This window comes from Sander lucioperca, chromosome 17 (genome assembly GCF_008315115.2).
Source record: "Sander lucioperca isolate FBNREF2018 chromosome 17, SLUC_FBN_1.2, whole genome shotgun sequence".
Lineage (NCBI taxonomy): Eukaryota > Metazoa > Chordata > Actinopteri > Perciformes > Percidae > Sander > Sander lucioperca.
Genome location: NC_050189.1, coordinates 5381320 through 5396319, shown reverse-complemented (window position 1 = coordinate 5396319; position 15000 = coordinate 5381320). Strand labels below are relative to the sequence as shown.

The 15000-nt window shown below is 40.8% G+C and overlaps 1 protein-coding gene across 5 annotated transcripts in view; it reads right to left on the bottom strand.

The window, feature by feature from the left end:
• Positions 1–7362, bottom strand: part of tesk1 (testis associated actin remodelling kinase 1) — a 33142-nt gene extending 25780 nt beyond the window's left edge. For 2 of the 5 annotated variants that reach the window (XR_004895564.1, XM_031289910.2), the window contains exons 1-2: positions 6979–7358; positions 5470–6196 (exon numbers count right to left, since the gene is read on the bottom strand). Coding sequence is in view for 4 of the 5 variants with exons in the window: in XM_031289910.2 (XP_031145770.1) it covers positions 5470–5658 (189 nt within the window). In the remaining variant the exon portion in view is untranslated. Of the gene's footprint in view, positions 1–5469; positions 6197–6978 lie in introns of all 5 variants that reach the window. The other 3 variants (XM_031289912.2, XM_035994068.1, XM_031289911.2) reach the window with 3 other exon arrangements.
• Between the last annotated feature and the right edge of the window lie 7638 nt (positions 7363–15000).

The following is a 15000-nucleotide window of genomic DNA, read 5'->3' as shown; positions in this document are numbered from 1 at the left end:
CTCCCATACCAACACCAACATTCAATAGCAACATGGACACACACAGAGCCTCCTAATCCCAGACACTGACACTGATCACAAGCACACAGATGACAGCTGATGATGGATCGTGGTTTGTGTGTGCATGTAACTCCTTTGTTGTCATTCACAGAGCAGACATTTCGACATTTTGTTCCGGCACCCAGGATTTAAAGAACTGATCATATCCCAACACGTCCTGATGGAAGAGTCCCACAATCATTATCGCTTTCTCTCATGCACAATGCTCTTTCGAGAGGACCGTCAGCTCTCCACTGTCCATTATCAAACAAACCCAAAGATATTCAGGTTACATAAATATAAAAGCAGCAGATCCAGTTAATGTTTCACTTTTTATGCTTAATAAATTACATATTTTATCCATTTTCACAATTTTCTTTTGACCAACTAATGCACAAATTATTTTGGTACCAAAGACAGAAATTGTTTATGGAGCTGGATTAAATGGCAGAAATCTATAATATAAATGACACAATTTTACTGATATTGATGCATATGCACATGCCAATAAGAGCTAGAATGATTAAGAGAAATCAATTTGTTGATTGACAAAAAAAAAAAATCTGTGACAATTGTAATAATTACCTAAATAGACATAAATTTGAATTCTCAGTTCAAATTTCTCAGTTGTCTATAACTATAAATGGAATATGTTTTACACTAAACAATTAATCAAGAAAATAATCGTCAGGATTGATAGATAATTAAATAAATCATTAGCTGCAGCTTTAATGATGATATGGTAAAGTATGCAAAATACAATATTATGAGGGTTTTATGTTGTGTATTATAGACAAAAACTCTTCACACATGTAAACATAAACTTAAATTACAGTTTAATATATCAAACATTTGTAAGGGGATAACTTTAACTGCAATGTTTGTAATAGGATATGATTTAACCGCCAGTAAATATATGACAATACTGAACATTTGTCCAAAATGAAAACTGGATATACACAACACAATGTACGTACACACACACACAGCAGTTTTTGACAACCCATTTCTTCCCATTACAAGTCTGTCACAGGCAGCTGCCACACACTCTCCCCTCTTTATCTAATTACTCTCCTTCAGCTTATCATATCTCATGTGACACACACACACACACACACACACACACACACACACACACACACACACACACACACAGGTTCTGACCTGCAGCCCTTTGCTGCATTTCATTCCCCCTCTCTCTTCCCTTTCATGTCTAAGCTGTCCTGTCACAAATAAAGGCCGAAAAAATGCCTAAAAAAAAAAAAAAAAAATCTCTTTCCAAATAAAAATGCAAAAACACAATTGAAGCACCATGCAACAGACGCCAATATAACCCTATGTTGGCCAATCAGAGGCCTGAAATAAAGATATTAGCGGAAGGCTACCTGGCTGCAATGGCGCATCAATCGCTCCGTAGCGCATGTCACTACCTGATCTGTACCGGAAACCCATGGGCTATCCTGACCCTAACCATTCAAGGTCAATGCCTAAAATCAACCCTACGCTCATGTGTAAATCGGGTTTTCTGGAGCCACAGCGCATTCTGACACCTCTATTCCTCAATATATTGGAAGAATAACCGTACATTTATGTATATTATGTACATTTAAACATGTAAAACGTCCTCTTAGAGGTTAGAACCAGCACTATTTTTGCCACGTTTGCCATTGCACGAAATGTCGCCTCACAAAAGGACATAACGCGCGCACTCTGACAATGCAAGCCCAGAACTCTGTCTACACGTTAACACTGAGTTTCTAAAAATCTTCACACAGGCAGAAGTTTTCCAAAATATTTGTTTTCAGTGAAATAAAAAGGCAGTTTGTGTGTGGACAAAAGGCTCAAATGCATAGAAAAAGCTAAGTTTAAGCTGCATTTAGGAAACAGGACAGTAAATCTACATTTATTTATTTTTAATGGACCATGGACAATATTAAACGTAAAAATGTTACTTTGATGTAGGCTATTGTACCAGAGTTAGCTCAAAGCTAATCGGCAGTGTAGGCATATAAGTGGTATCAATCTTCTTATCTAACTCCTGGCAAGAAAATGATGACATTTTTCCCAAAATGTTGAACTATTTCTTTGAAACCCTTAACATAAAGCATGCTGGGGTGGTTAAACATGAGCAATTAGCAACACTAGAGGTCATCCCTTTGATCCCAGGGTCCTCGTAAGAGATTGGGTTATCTTCACAGTTCAAATTGCAAAAGAACAAAAGGGAGATAGACATTTTAATGCAGTTTGAGTGGTGAAAATCCATTCAGCCACTGTGGAGATATAAATGTCTAAAGTCAAGAAAACTCTTTTGCCTGCAAATTTCAGGGCATAGGTTTCAAGGAGTATAACGTCAGTAGGTTATAAGCTGTAGGTGGGTAATTTGCTGAGAACATAAAAACCCATTGAAAGCTCTCCTTAATGTGTCATATTAAGAGGATATTGAGCTGGGGACATAGATACGCTTCCCAACACTAACTACAAGCTATCTGATTGCTGCTGGAAGGCCAATATGGATCCAAACATACAAGACTTTTACAAAAAGAATAAGCACTAAAGTCACTTTCCACCAAAGTGGGATGCTGTGGAAGCTTTTGAAAACAATGTTGTGAGATTTCCATGTCTCATGTAAATTATGGAGAAGGTCCAAATGAGAACCAAATCTGAAGCTTGTTCCTGTGTTTTCTTTTTCTTAGACAGCAGTTATCTGGATTAGTAAATATACCAATCTATTATCAGAACGCAGTAATCCAATTGGAAATCAATCCAACTTGTTTGATAAAAAAATAAAAACCTGCAGCCCTGAGAAACCGACAGAATAAATAAATCCTTCTTGTAGTTAAAAGAACCATTGACCAATGGTGCAATGTCTTTGTTTTGTTTTTATATTGCCATCGAGCATTCAGGTTGAGGCGGGGAAAAAGACACACACACACTATTAAAAGGAAGATGAAAACAGCACCTGAAGGATTTGTCGACACATGTGCTCCTTTACTTTCTCTCTTTTTTTGCCTTTCCTTTTTTCAGTTTGCACAAATGAACACTGGAGAGGTGAATGGTTGCCTGTCTGCCTGCTGCGAGCCTCCATTGATCTGCACTGAGGACTGAAGCTCCACACACACACACACACACACACGAGCCTTTGTAGCAAAGTGCCAGACATCCATTTCAAAGCCTGAATAAAATGCTCCATATGTGTTTAAGTGACTGCTAAATTTAATAAACAAAACATCCAAGAGCGTGTATTTCTGCACAACAGGTGGGCCTTTTCCTCTGAACCAAACCAGGATACAGGAACAATCATTTAGTCAGCCATGTCAGCAAACATTTTAAATGTGACTGATCGCTGCGGTAACAATTTTGCATTTACATGTCGCTATCAAAAGGGCAAGCCGATCCAAATCTAAGTGCCAACTTGACAGGCCAGCAATAAACATGGTGACATTTGCATGCTCATTGGCCATTCAAAGGGCAAAGCTAAAGGAGTGGCTTCAAATGACAAAGCACTAAGAGTGAAGTCACAACAGAAAAAATATCTTATTTAATGAGATGAGGGTCGACTTGGCTGTGACTGGATAGTTCAGAGAGCACAGTCAATTCAGAGTTTTTGACTTTAAATGTATCAAATGTCAATGTCTCAGTGCTACAAGGCTTAAATATAGTAATAGCAGTCACTGTAATGTGAGTGACTACACTGACTCATGTTTTAACCTCTTGATGGTTATCGTAAATGTTTATTTTGTTTATTTATTGCCAAATGTTTGGCCTATCCCACGTGGGATTACCAGACACCACTGCATATCAGATCTTCGGGTCACGCATATGCAAAGTGGAGCTGAAACAATTAGTTAATTAATCTATTAGCTGATCAACAGAAAATGAATCTGCATCAAGTTTGATAGACTAATTGTGATTTTTGTGAAGTAACTGGTTACAGACTCTAAAATGTGAAAACTTCCTGCTTTTCTTTTTTTAATATGGTAGTAAATTGGATATTTGTGGATTTCTAAGTGGACAAAACAAGCCATTAGAAGATGTCAACTTTGGCTCTGGAAACTCTTGATGGGCATTTTTCACTGACATTTTACCAAACTATACTATAGTATTCAACAGATTATAATGTAAATAATCATTAACTGCAGCCTTAACACAAAGCCAAAAGGAAAAAAAATAAACTATTAAATCACAGCATTACATGCACACACATCAAATGTGATTTGGGGTGTTTATGTAAAAAATTCCAAATACATTGTGCACAAAATAGCAGAAAAACAATGTTGCTACAGGGGAAATTTGTATCCTAATAATTTACACTTTTCCTTATCTTCCAGCTTTCTCCACTGTAAAAAAAAAAAATCCTTCAAAATCCCACTGAAAACAGATTTATTTTTAGTAGATACAAGGTTATCACCTGACAGCAATGACATGTGCCCTTATACCCACATCACACATTCAGTTACAGACAAAGATAAAAAAAAAAAAACCTGGAAAGAGGAAGCAGGAAAAGGGTTGGAAAGAATACACATCGCTCCTGCTCCAGTGAGTCTTGGCTCTGCTCCCACATGGGTATGAAGATACTCCTACTAATCTCTCATTAACAACCGTATTATCATATGCAGTTACACCTCTTTAGTTTGTTTGATTTACAGGTATTATTGTTAGTGAAGATTAAGGTCCTTCAGTCTGAACACCTGTTTCTCTGACTACATACAGTACATGACTGATTACCACAATACAAGCTCTACCAACTACACACTACCTTTGTATTGTGGTATCTCTCACACCATCACACTAATCTGTATGAGGCAACTCAGAGCCATCATTAATGATGCGATCCTCAGAATTAGCCTCTATGCAAGTTAACAGCAGTGTGACAAAGGGGGGAAGGTGGCTGGTCTGAACAAAGATAGGGAGTATAGGGTTACGTACACGTGCCCGATCTACCTGTCCTGACAGTATCCACTTGCACACCAAAACACACTGTGTCCACCTTACACAACATGTGGGCCACTGGAACCACGTGTGAAGAGAAGAGCACCATTAGATGGGACAGTGAGGTGTAAATTTCCACCATGACGCCATCCTTCAAAAAAAAAAAAAAAAAACTCCCAACAACTTCCTCCTGCAATTATTCAGCATCATGCATCTTTTTTCTCTTGGTTTTTGGTTTAGGATGCACTGGTTGTCATATATACCACTTCTTTCATATATGATGAGGGATCAAGTGAGTTAACAGTTAGTCAACAACTCACTCAGCGCTGCTGTATAATCATCTTAAATAATGAAATAGACTAACTGATTTTGTGTAACCATGGGAACCTGGAGGATGTGAACATTAAACCTTGAGCCTATCCTAAAGACAACTTAAGTTCTCAGAGAAAGTGAGTCATGAAACATCACTGATCACACACACACACACACACTTTGTTTTACCTTGAACACCTCAGAGAAGAACCCCGCGCCGATCTTCTCGCAGCTGAAGTCATCTAGACGGGCCAGGCTGGACACGGCGCTGCGCAGGGCCCGGTAGGAGGACGGTCTGATCCGGTTGGTTCCGTGGACGCTGTGCATGGGCGGCTCTGCCTCTCCCTGCTGCTCCGGCTCGACCCTCTTCGTCTCCATCTCGGACGCCCCGGGAGGAGGAGGAGGCGAGAGGAGGACGTAAAAAAGTGTGCGTAGTTTAAAATCCAGCCCGACTACTGTTTACATTTCCCATGTCCGCTACAAGGCCACAGCGCAGGGTTCTCCGGATGGGAGGAGTGATAAACTCTCAGTGGGGAAACCAAATGTCGCAGCTGTGGCCAGCGACCGGTTAGGCCTAATTCCTCTGTCAAATTCCTGCACACGTCCGGAACTGGCTTGTTTCTATCTGTGTCTAACAAACTACGCAGCTGCAGCGTTGCATCCTGCAGAGTCAGTGCGCAGTTTTGGTGAAGTCCCTCATGCCGTGCAGCAGAGGAGGCTATGCCGTTTTCTAAACTGCGCAGGCGGCTGCTGCTGCTCCTGCTGCTGTCTTGGCAGCGGCGTCTCTCTCACGGTTTCTTTCAAACTGCTCCTCCTGCAGTAGAAAAGGCCGGGGCTCCCCTCCTGGTTCCACCAATTGAATTTCGGGTTTCCAGTGCGCACAGAGCTGCCTCAGTGACGCTACGGCCTATTAAAACTGAAGAGAGAGAGTGAAGAGGGGGCGGAAACAGGGGCGTTAATTCACTAAATCATAAAGTGTGTGCATCTGATGAGGCTTATCTGACACTAAAACTCCTTCTCACATTGACTGGACCTGTATTATTGGCTATAACATAATCTGACCAGTTTGGCAAATTATTATCTGACGCACATTAATTCGAGGCGTGATAAGCTCTTCGCATCTCAAATTGTGTTCTATTTGCATTAGCATTAAGATAAACGGGATCACATATGGTCTCAATTAACACATGCTGAAAAAATTGCCATTTAGAAGAACAACTAATAGGCTACAGAGAGTAAAACGTAAATGAGGCTGTTTGACATGTTACAGTAGGCCTATCTGCTCTCCTGTGATAACAGGGTGGATGCAGCAAGATATCGCATCTAATTGTTATTGCCTGCACTTTGCACCGGCGCGCTTTAAAACTGATCCGATGACTCGGGCAGTAATGGTCGCTCGATCACATTGGGGCTCTCAGAACAACGCGTATGCCGCCTGCAGGATCCTCCTGATGCTCTGCAGGAACCTGCGTGTCGCGGAGTTCAACACAGCCTGGCTGAGGCTTGTAAATTATGGATGCCAAACTGAGCCGAGTTTGTGAGCTTGTCTGTCACGGACTCAAGTCCCCTCCGGATAGACCTACACAAACGCACGCACGCATATTTCAGCTTCATGATTTAAACTGAAAACGCTGACGCACAACTGCACCGAGAGCGAGCGGGGACGCGTGTTCGCCTGTAAAGGGGGATCTGACTTACCTAGCCTTCTTCTAAACACAGAACACATGTGCCGGTGTCCTCTATTGCGTCCCGAGTCTCGATCAGCTGCGGCGTCCGGTTACTGGAGCTTTATTTTACTAATTAATCATCTTTGTGCGCTACCTTCACACACACACACAAACACACTCACACGGACTTCAGTGCTGGTTTCGTTTTACGTCCCCGCTGCCAGCCTCCTCGCAGTGGGGTTGGTTGCATGAAGGAAGGAGAGCGGTGACTTTTGCTATCCTTTATTGGAGGCTGCAAGGCGGGGCGGGTCCACACGTGATCACTACAAAAAACTGCACCTGTGGGGGAGTTAGAACCGGCCCAGTTCTCATCTAGTCTGGTTTTGTAGGCTATCCAAACTCTCCATATCAAAAAGGGCTACAGCATAAATTTAACTAGAAAAGTGTCATATTTCTGCCATAGAAAATCACAGTTCACAGAACGGAGAGTATTTATAGGCTAGGCTATATATGTTGTTATAATATTATTATTAGTTAGATCTGTCTAATCTGGATTACTTTATTAATTCAGTGATTTCTTTTCTTTCTTTTTTTCTTCAGTGGTCTGTGGGCACTGGGGTAAAAATAAGCTTTTGGGCCATTCTCTAAGTAAACTATGTTATCTCCAACCTGCCTCGGTTAATAGTTTACTTTATTGGTGCAAATTCCCAAACAAATTTATGATTATTAAAAAAAAAACATCACATGCGGTTGCCCGCAAATCTCGGTGGTCACAAAATAAATCTGAGATGATTACCAGAATATTAAAGAAGAAGTAAAACGTACCTACATTTTGTTCATTTTCTTCCAGATTGTTCTCAAACGCTGGCGAGTTTCACCTCTTGAGGACATATGCAACCTGTGAAGGGGGTTACAAGTAGGCATGGCTGTACAGGGTCAAGCCAAAAAGGTTTGAGACTAGTTTGTTTTGCAAATAAATGTAACCGGTATTTATTCAATTAATTTGAAGATTGATACCAAAAACACAGCTAAGGCGCCTAATTTCACACCTGACTGTCCATAAACCTGCTGAGTGGACACTTATGATATACTGTAAATTAGCCTGATGGGAAACATTTAAGGAGTTATTCAATGAGGGCAAAACAAATACATGTCATGTCCAGTTGGGATGTGTTGGCTGTGAAAAAGATTGAATTATTAAAGATGTAGCCTACTTCAGCTAATAGCAATATATTTTTTACAGACACTCTGAGTTCAAATTAAGCCATTTAAGCTCTAATTGTATGCATGTATTTATGTAGCTGCACACAAGGAAGAAAATTAGAATAAGCAATAAAATGCAACCACGTGGAGAACATTGAACAAGAGACATTAACTGGACCAGAATGAAACAGGTCAAACCAATTACAGTAAGACAAAAGAAATGAAGACAATACCAATAAAACATAAATGTATGTTTTGTTTGAGGAGAGATTTAAAACATGATACTGACTCAGACGTGGATATATGATCTTTACAGTGGGTTGTGAACATTTTTTGGAGAACCCAAAAGGGGCCGAATGTCAAAGAGCCATAAACAAAGTGTGTCATACAGTGTGAAGCCTTCTCACACTTCACAGCCACATACTCGGAGAGATGGCCCACCGTTAACACATTCAGCTGGAGGTGTGTGATGAGGTTTATGTCTTCCTTGCTGAACAGATCTGTGGTCTCTCACTGCATTATTGATCAGTTTATTGTCTCTGTCCTAAGCCAGAGGGAAAACACTAAAGTCACACGTTGCTGATAATAATATGTAGGCCCTACTATTTATTATTTAGTGCTTCTGATCACTTATTCATCATGCTGACGGTTATATCTGTCTTGAGTCCGAGTTGGGCTTCAATGAGTATGTGTGTGGGGATTATGTGCAGGTATGCGTGTGTGTGTGTGTGTGTGTGTGTGTGTGTGTGTGTGTGTGTGTGTGTCTGTCTGTCTGTTTGTGTGATTATGTTGACTCCCTCTGACCTTTCTCTGATCTCAGGGTTAATGTATCACCCAGAGGGGATATATATTCTTGGGCAGAGATTTTCCTCTGATGATTTACTGTTGTCTTTATTGACTTACCACTCAAATTACAAACTAAACTAGGTGTGTGAAGAGCAAACAACGAGACAATCCAACCAAACCCTCCTAACTTTAGGGTAAATGCTAAACAATGGCTAGTAGATAGTATCCCCTACTATAATGTGGATATAACACACTAAACTAAAAAGGGTGAACATGGTAGCATTTAGCTCGAGGCATGTCTGTACAGCCTCACTTGTTGAATTTCTATTTTCTAATATTTCTTAAAGGGGAACTCCACCGATTTTACACATCAAAGTCAGTTGACAGGTCTTGGGGAGTACCACTACATAAGTTCAAAAAGTTGTGTAAAACCTTTTGTGGCTCCAGATGGAGCTGTGTGAAGTCTGATAAATTGCCTTAAGTGATGTCACTTGAGTCAGCATCTGTTGCGGTGAAGACTACAAGTTTGAAAATTAAAAAAACATGGGGCTGTGGAGTTTACAATAGTAGTAGTCCACTCCTCATTTCTGCTTGAGGCTAGCGGCTCGTGGCTACATTAGCTGCTAAATCTCTGACCAAGCTATTGGTGGTCGAGTGCATTGTGGATAATGTAGGCACCAAGGAAGAAGATAGCATGGCATTAAAAGATGACACATCTGGTTATGTTGCATCAATTGTTATACTTTTTTTTTTTTTTTAAAGTTGTCAATGTTATAGGAGTGCAATGCTAAATTGGTGAAGTAAGCTTTTAATGTCACTGAATGCCTGTGTCCATTTTGTTAAATGGGTTGTGGACTGTTAAAACACCAGGGACAATGATGGGACAAACTGATACATTGTCAATAAATCAAACCAAACCATAAACCCTCACAGAAACCAATTCACATTGTTGAAAGACCTAAATCAATCTCTGATTTAAACAGTCCTGTATTTGTCTTCTAATTCTTATTGCGATTTTTTTTGTAAAGCACTTTGACTTACATCTCTTATATTAAAAGTGCTCTATAAAGAAATGGTATTATTATTATTGTTACTAATAGAAGTCATTTAGTCGATCTAGGAAAACAATAACTTACCTCCAAAATCCTCCATCACTTATAATTTATTTTTATTTCACTATAGTAAGATTGGGCTTAAAATCAATGTGGTTTGGTCGTCTCACGAGGTACAAAAACATTTATTTTAATGAGGCTGCCTCACATTCAGATCCCATGCTGAAAAGTTTTAACAGCGCCCGGCAGGAAGGGAATCAATAACACGCTTCTGCTGCATCTAACACCTGAGCTATTCAGATCCCCTTCACAAGACAGATCAACTCTTACACAAGCTCACCCACTAAATGATATCTCCGCTTCCACATGAAACAACCTGTCTCTCTTATGTTATATATTTTTAGTTTTTTTCTACACAAAAATAATCATTAAAACTACTCCAACTAAGATGCTTGTATCAAAAAAACGTACGACTATCTCACACCTCTAAATCTGTACAGCGCTCTGGTCAGGACCCCGCTCTCAGTAGAGAGTACAATAAAACATCACGCCTCTCCTGCTTCTGAAATTACAATTTCCACCTACACATCCAGGTCTGGACAGTAAAATCTAAAGCCTGAGCCTGCTGTATCTCCCATCTGGCTGTCCCGATGGTGGCCCCCCTCGTTAAGACTCATCTGTGGGTGCTAACGATCACACTCTCCCCCTGCCCGGCCCTTAGAAGAAGCCAAGCGGGGGGCCAGGGGCCTTTATAATTGGTTTTTAGAGGACACCAGCTGTTTCATGTGCCCACAGGCCTGTCCCCAAAGGAGGAGCAGAGGGATGAGGTGAGTTGCCACATCTCCCCCTCCCCACCATCTCCTCAACCTCCCCCTCCTCCCATGCTGGATGAAAGACTACTGCTGAGTAGACAATAGTGAAGGTGGTGCTGCTGCATAACATGTTTTTTTTAAAGAAAAGCTGTACTTAAAAGGTCCCAATTATCAAAAAACATTAATGGTTTTCATAAAAAATGTCCTAATAAACACATTCTTTTTATTTAGTAGTGATTTTTGTTTAGATTTGATACTACCATAGAGCGGATAGAAGTCAACTTGCATTACTAAGCAGCTAAATAAACTTAAAAAAACGTATGAATCAAGATTTTAGGGGAAAATACCACAAAGTTTTACCTGCTTCTTCCACCCTGTGCATTATTATATTATGTATCTGGGTAAAACATTGAGCCCTTGTAATTTTAAGTAATGAAAATGGTCACTTAAAGCACACAAACAACCACAAAGACACACACACAGGCAGCTTTATAACCTCAAGGGACAGACATATCAGCCTACATTGGTCTCCAGGGCAGAGTGGAGACGCTAAAGTGGATCAGAGTGAAGTGCCTCTTCGTTCAAATGGGAAAAAGTAAAGTAAATTACTGTCCACTCAGAGATGACTGGAACCAGAGGGAAGATTTGTGTCTGTTATCTCATTAGGAAAATGAAATGCCTTGATAATACTATATGTGACCAATTTGGTTTTGTGTTTGTAAGTGTTTCCAAGGACAAAAGAGTACAAAATGATCAGGCTTCAGACAGTTTTTTCTACAATATGAGAGTCAAAATAATGAGCTATACAGTAGGTAGATGGCATGTGGCGTATTATCCCAGGACAACAGTGAATGAAGATGGAAATCAATACAAAAGAGCCAGAAGCCATCCTCTGTTGTTCACTGACCCTGCATCATTTTACCCTAAAGGCATGCATTCACAAAGGCTTTACGGTTACCATAAAACACGCCAGAGCACATGCTAAAGACACTACATAATCTCAAAATAATGGGCAGTTAAGTGCAGGTACATTTGCTTTATGCACTTTCCCAGACAGCAGCATTTGTCCTACAGCTTCACACAAGGATACAAACACTGCAAATTGTGTGTTTTCTCTGGTTTTCCCTCTTGTCTCTACATGCCCGGTAATTTTCTGAGCCTCAGGTTTCACCTAACAGGTAAGGAATGATCCGCTTCTCTCCACTCGGCTGGGACTGTGATATGTTTGTCCCCCCACACACAAACACACATACACAAGGAGTATTTATCTTTTAATTCTGTGGCCATAACTTCATTTTGTTGACAGAAAATGCAGTTAATCTGCTGAAGATAAAGTATTGTCTACTCAGTGGTGTGTTGATGGATTAACAGGTTGAAGGTGTGTGTGCAAAAGGTTGCAGCTAAACATGCACTTCCTTCAGTTGACAGAATTTAAAGTGAACTCACTTCATCGTGATAAAAACTTCCTGCCCCTGAGCGTCATCTCTTAATCTCAAAACAGGCCGTGAAATAAGGTCCCTCCTGAAAAAAGACGATCAATAAATAGCTCAACAGGGTGTTGCTGCTATTCTGTGGATATTATTGATTTCATATTTCTTTTACTGCACACAGTCGAGCCCTAATATGAAGTTTTCAACCAATATGATAAATGCACAAACCCTCCTCTCATTAGATTGCACTTATTAGGCCAATGTAGCTGCTTTTTTTAAATTTAAAGAAAATACAGTAACTATTCTTTAACATATAAATGTCATAAAGCTACTATTAGTATAGCTGTCGGATAAATGTATTGGAGTAAGACGTAGCCTAAAAAGTATTTATTACTAAAATGTAGTTGAGTAGAAGTCAGGAGTCACATAAAATGGAAATATTCAAGTACAACTACCTCGGATTTGTATTTAAGTACAGAACTTGATTAAATGTACTTAGTTGACCTGCGATCACTGATCTGCACTTGTTCACTCACACACACACACACACACACACACACACACACACACACACACACACACACACACACACACACAGGAAAAGATACACTTAGATAAACATACATACTAATAGACTTCACATGCACCAATATATATAATATATAATAAGCCTTGGCTAGAAATCCCATATGGAACACACTTTATTGTAACCTGTTTTTGCGTTTATTTTAATATTAAATAACAATTATAAAGAAAGGAGAAATGAAGCAAAAGATACCAAAAAGGCAAGAACATGCACTGATAAGATGTTATCAAAGGCTGTTTTTAATAGTTAAAGTTTCACAAGCAGTCTTTCAAATGGTTAAATAACAGAATTTTAAATTGTAAGGCCTGTGCATTGTGTTGATTGAGTTGGTGGTGCAGTGTAACACAGCAGCAGCAGCAGCAGCAGCAGCAGACAGTATGGATTCTCCACTAACCCACTGACCTGCATTGCAGAGGCAGTTCTTTTCTTTTTGCTACGTGCTCTGTTTGGTTAATAAAAATAAAAGTGGGATCTTTACAGCCTTTAGCAATGCTGCCCTCTAGTGTTGACAGACATGTACTTCATTGACGCCTATTTAGTCTGTGTATTACATTCTATGGGTCTGTGTGCAACAAGAAATACTCTATTCTGATATTTAGTCAAATGGCCCATTTCAGAATAATGTATATTATATAATTTGGATAATAACCAGTAACTATAAGTGTCAAATAAATGTAGTGGACTAAAAAGTACAATATTTTTCCTCTGAAATGGAGTGAACAGTGTAACAGTAGAATGTAAGTACAAATACCTCAGAATCAGACATGGATTTATTGCTAAGTAAGTAACACTTACAAGGAATTTCCCTTGGTGTTTGGTGCATACATAACATATTAAACATTAATATGAAATAAACAATAATACAGAAACAAATATCTACAAAATAGCTGTTTAACATAAGAAAAAAAAGAGGCTGAATGGTTTAGTGCAGAATGTGCAAAATGTTTAGGATATATAGTATGTGCAATGGGCCGGTGTATAGTCCAGGATGTAGGTTAATGCAAAGTGTAGTTTTTAGGGCCTTTTTGATGAGGTCCTGGGAGATGATGGAGCCCAGGAAGCGGAAGGACTTCACAGTGTTGACTGGGGAGTCACCCAGGGTGATGGGGGCGGGTGGGACTGCTTCCTTCTGGAAATCAACAACCGTCTCCACTGTCTTTAGAGCGTTTAGCTCCAGGTTGTTCTGACTGCACCAGGTCACCAGGTGGTCAATCTCCCACCTGTAGGCGGACTCATCCCCACCAGAGATGAGTTCAATGAGGGTGGTGTCGTCTGCGAACTTCAGGAGCTTGACGGACTGGTGACTGCAGGTGCAGTTGTTGGTGTACAGGGAGAAGAGCAGAGGGGAAAGGACGCAGCCTTGGGGGGAACCGGTGCTGATGGTCGTTGAGTCTGGGATGTGTTTCCCCAGTTCACGCACTGCTTCCTGTCAAAGAGAAAGTCTGTGATCCACCTGCAGGTGGAGTCAGCTGGGAGAGCTTGTCCTGCAGCAGAGCCGGGAGGATGGTGTTGAAGGCAGAGCTGAAGTCCACTAACAGGATCCTGGCATAGGTGCCTGAGGAGTCCAGGTGCCAGAGGATGAAATGAAGAGTCTACAGACTTGTTGGCTCTGTAGGCGAGCTGCAGGGGTTCTAAGAGTGGTTCTGTGAGAGATTTGAGGTGAGACAGAACAAGGCGCTCAAAAGACTTCATAACCACAGAGGTCAGGGCGACAGGTCTGTAGTCATTCAGTCCTGTGATCCTTGTTTTCTTGGGGACAGGGATGATGGTGGAGGACTTGAAGCAGGCTGGTACATGGCATATTTCCAGTGAGGTGTTAAAGATGTCTGTGAACACTGGAGACAGCTGATCAGCGTCACTGCACCACTTCAGGGTGGAGGGAGAGACAGAGTCTGGCCCGGCTGCTTTGCAGTGGGTTTTGTTTTTGGAACAGCCTGTTAACTTGTCTCTCCTGGGTGGAGAGGGTTATTGTTGTGGAGGGGGGAGGGGGGGCTCTGGGGTGGCCAGCGATGAACAGGCCCTGGCCCCTGCTGAGGTAGGGCAGGAGGGCTGGAGCTGGTGAATGGAATCATGGGGCATGGTCTTTCAAAACGACAGTGGAAGTTGTTGAGGTTGTTTGCCAGTTGTGTTATGCTCGTTGATGGAGTGGGGGGCTTTTGGTTTGTAGTTTGCGATCTGCATATA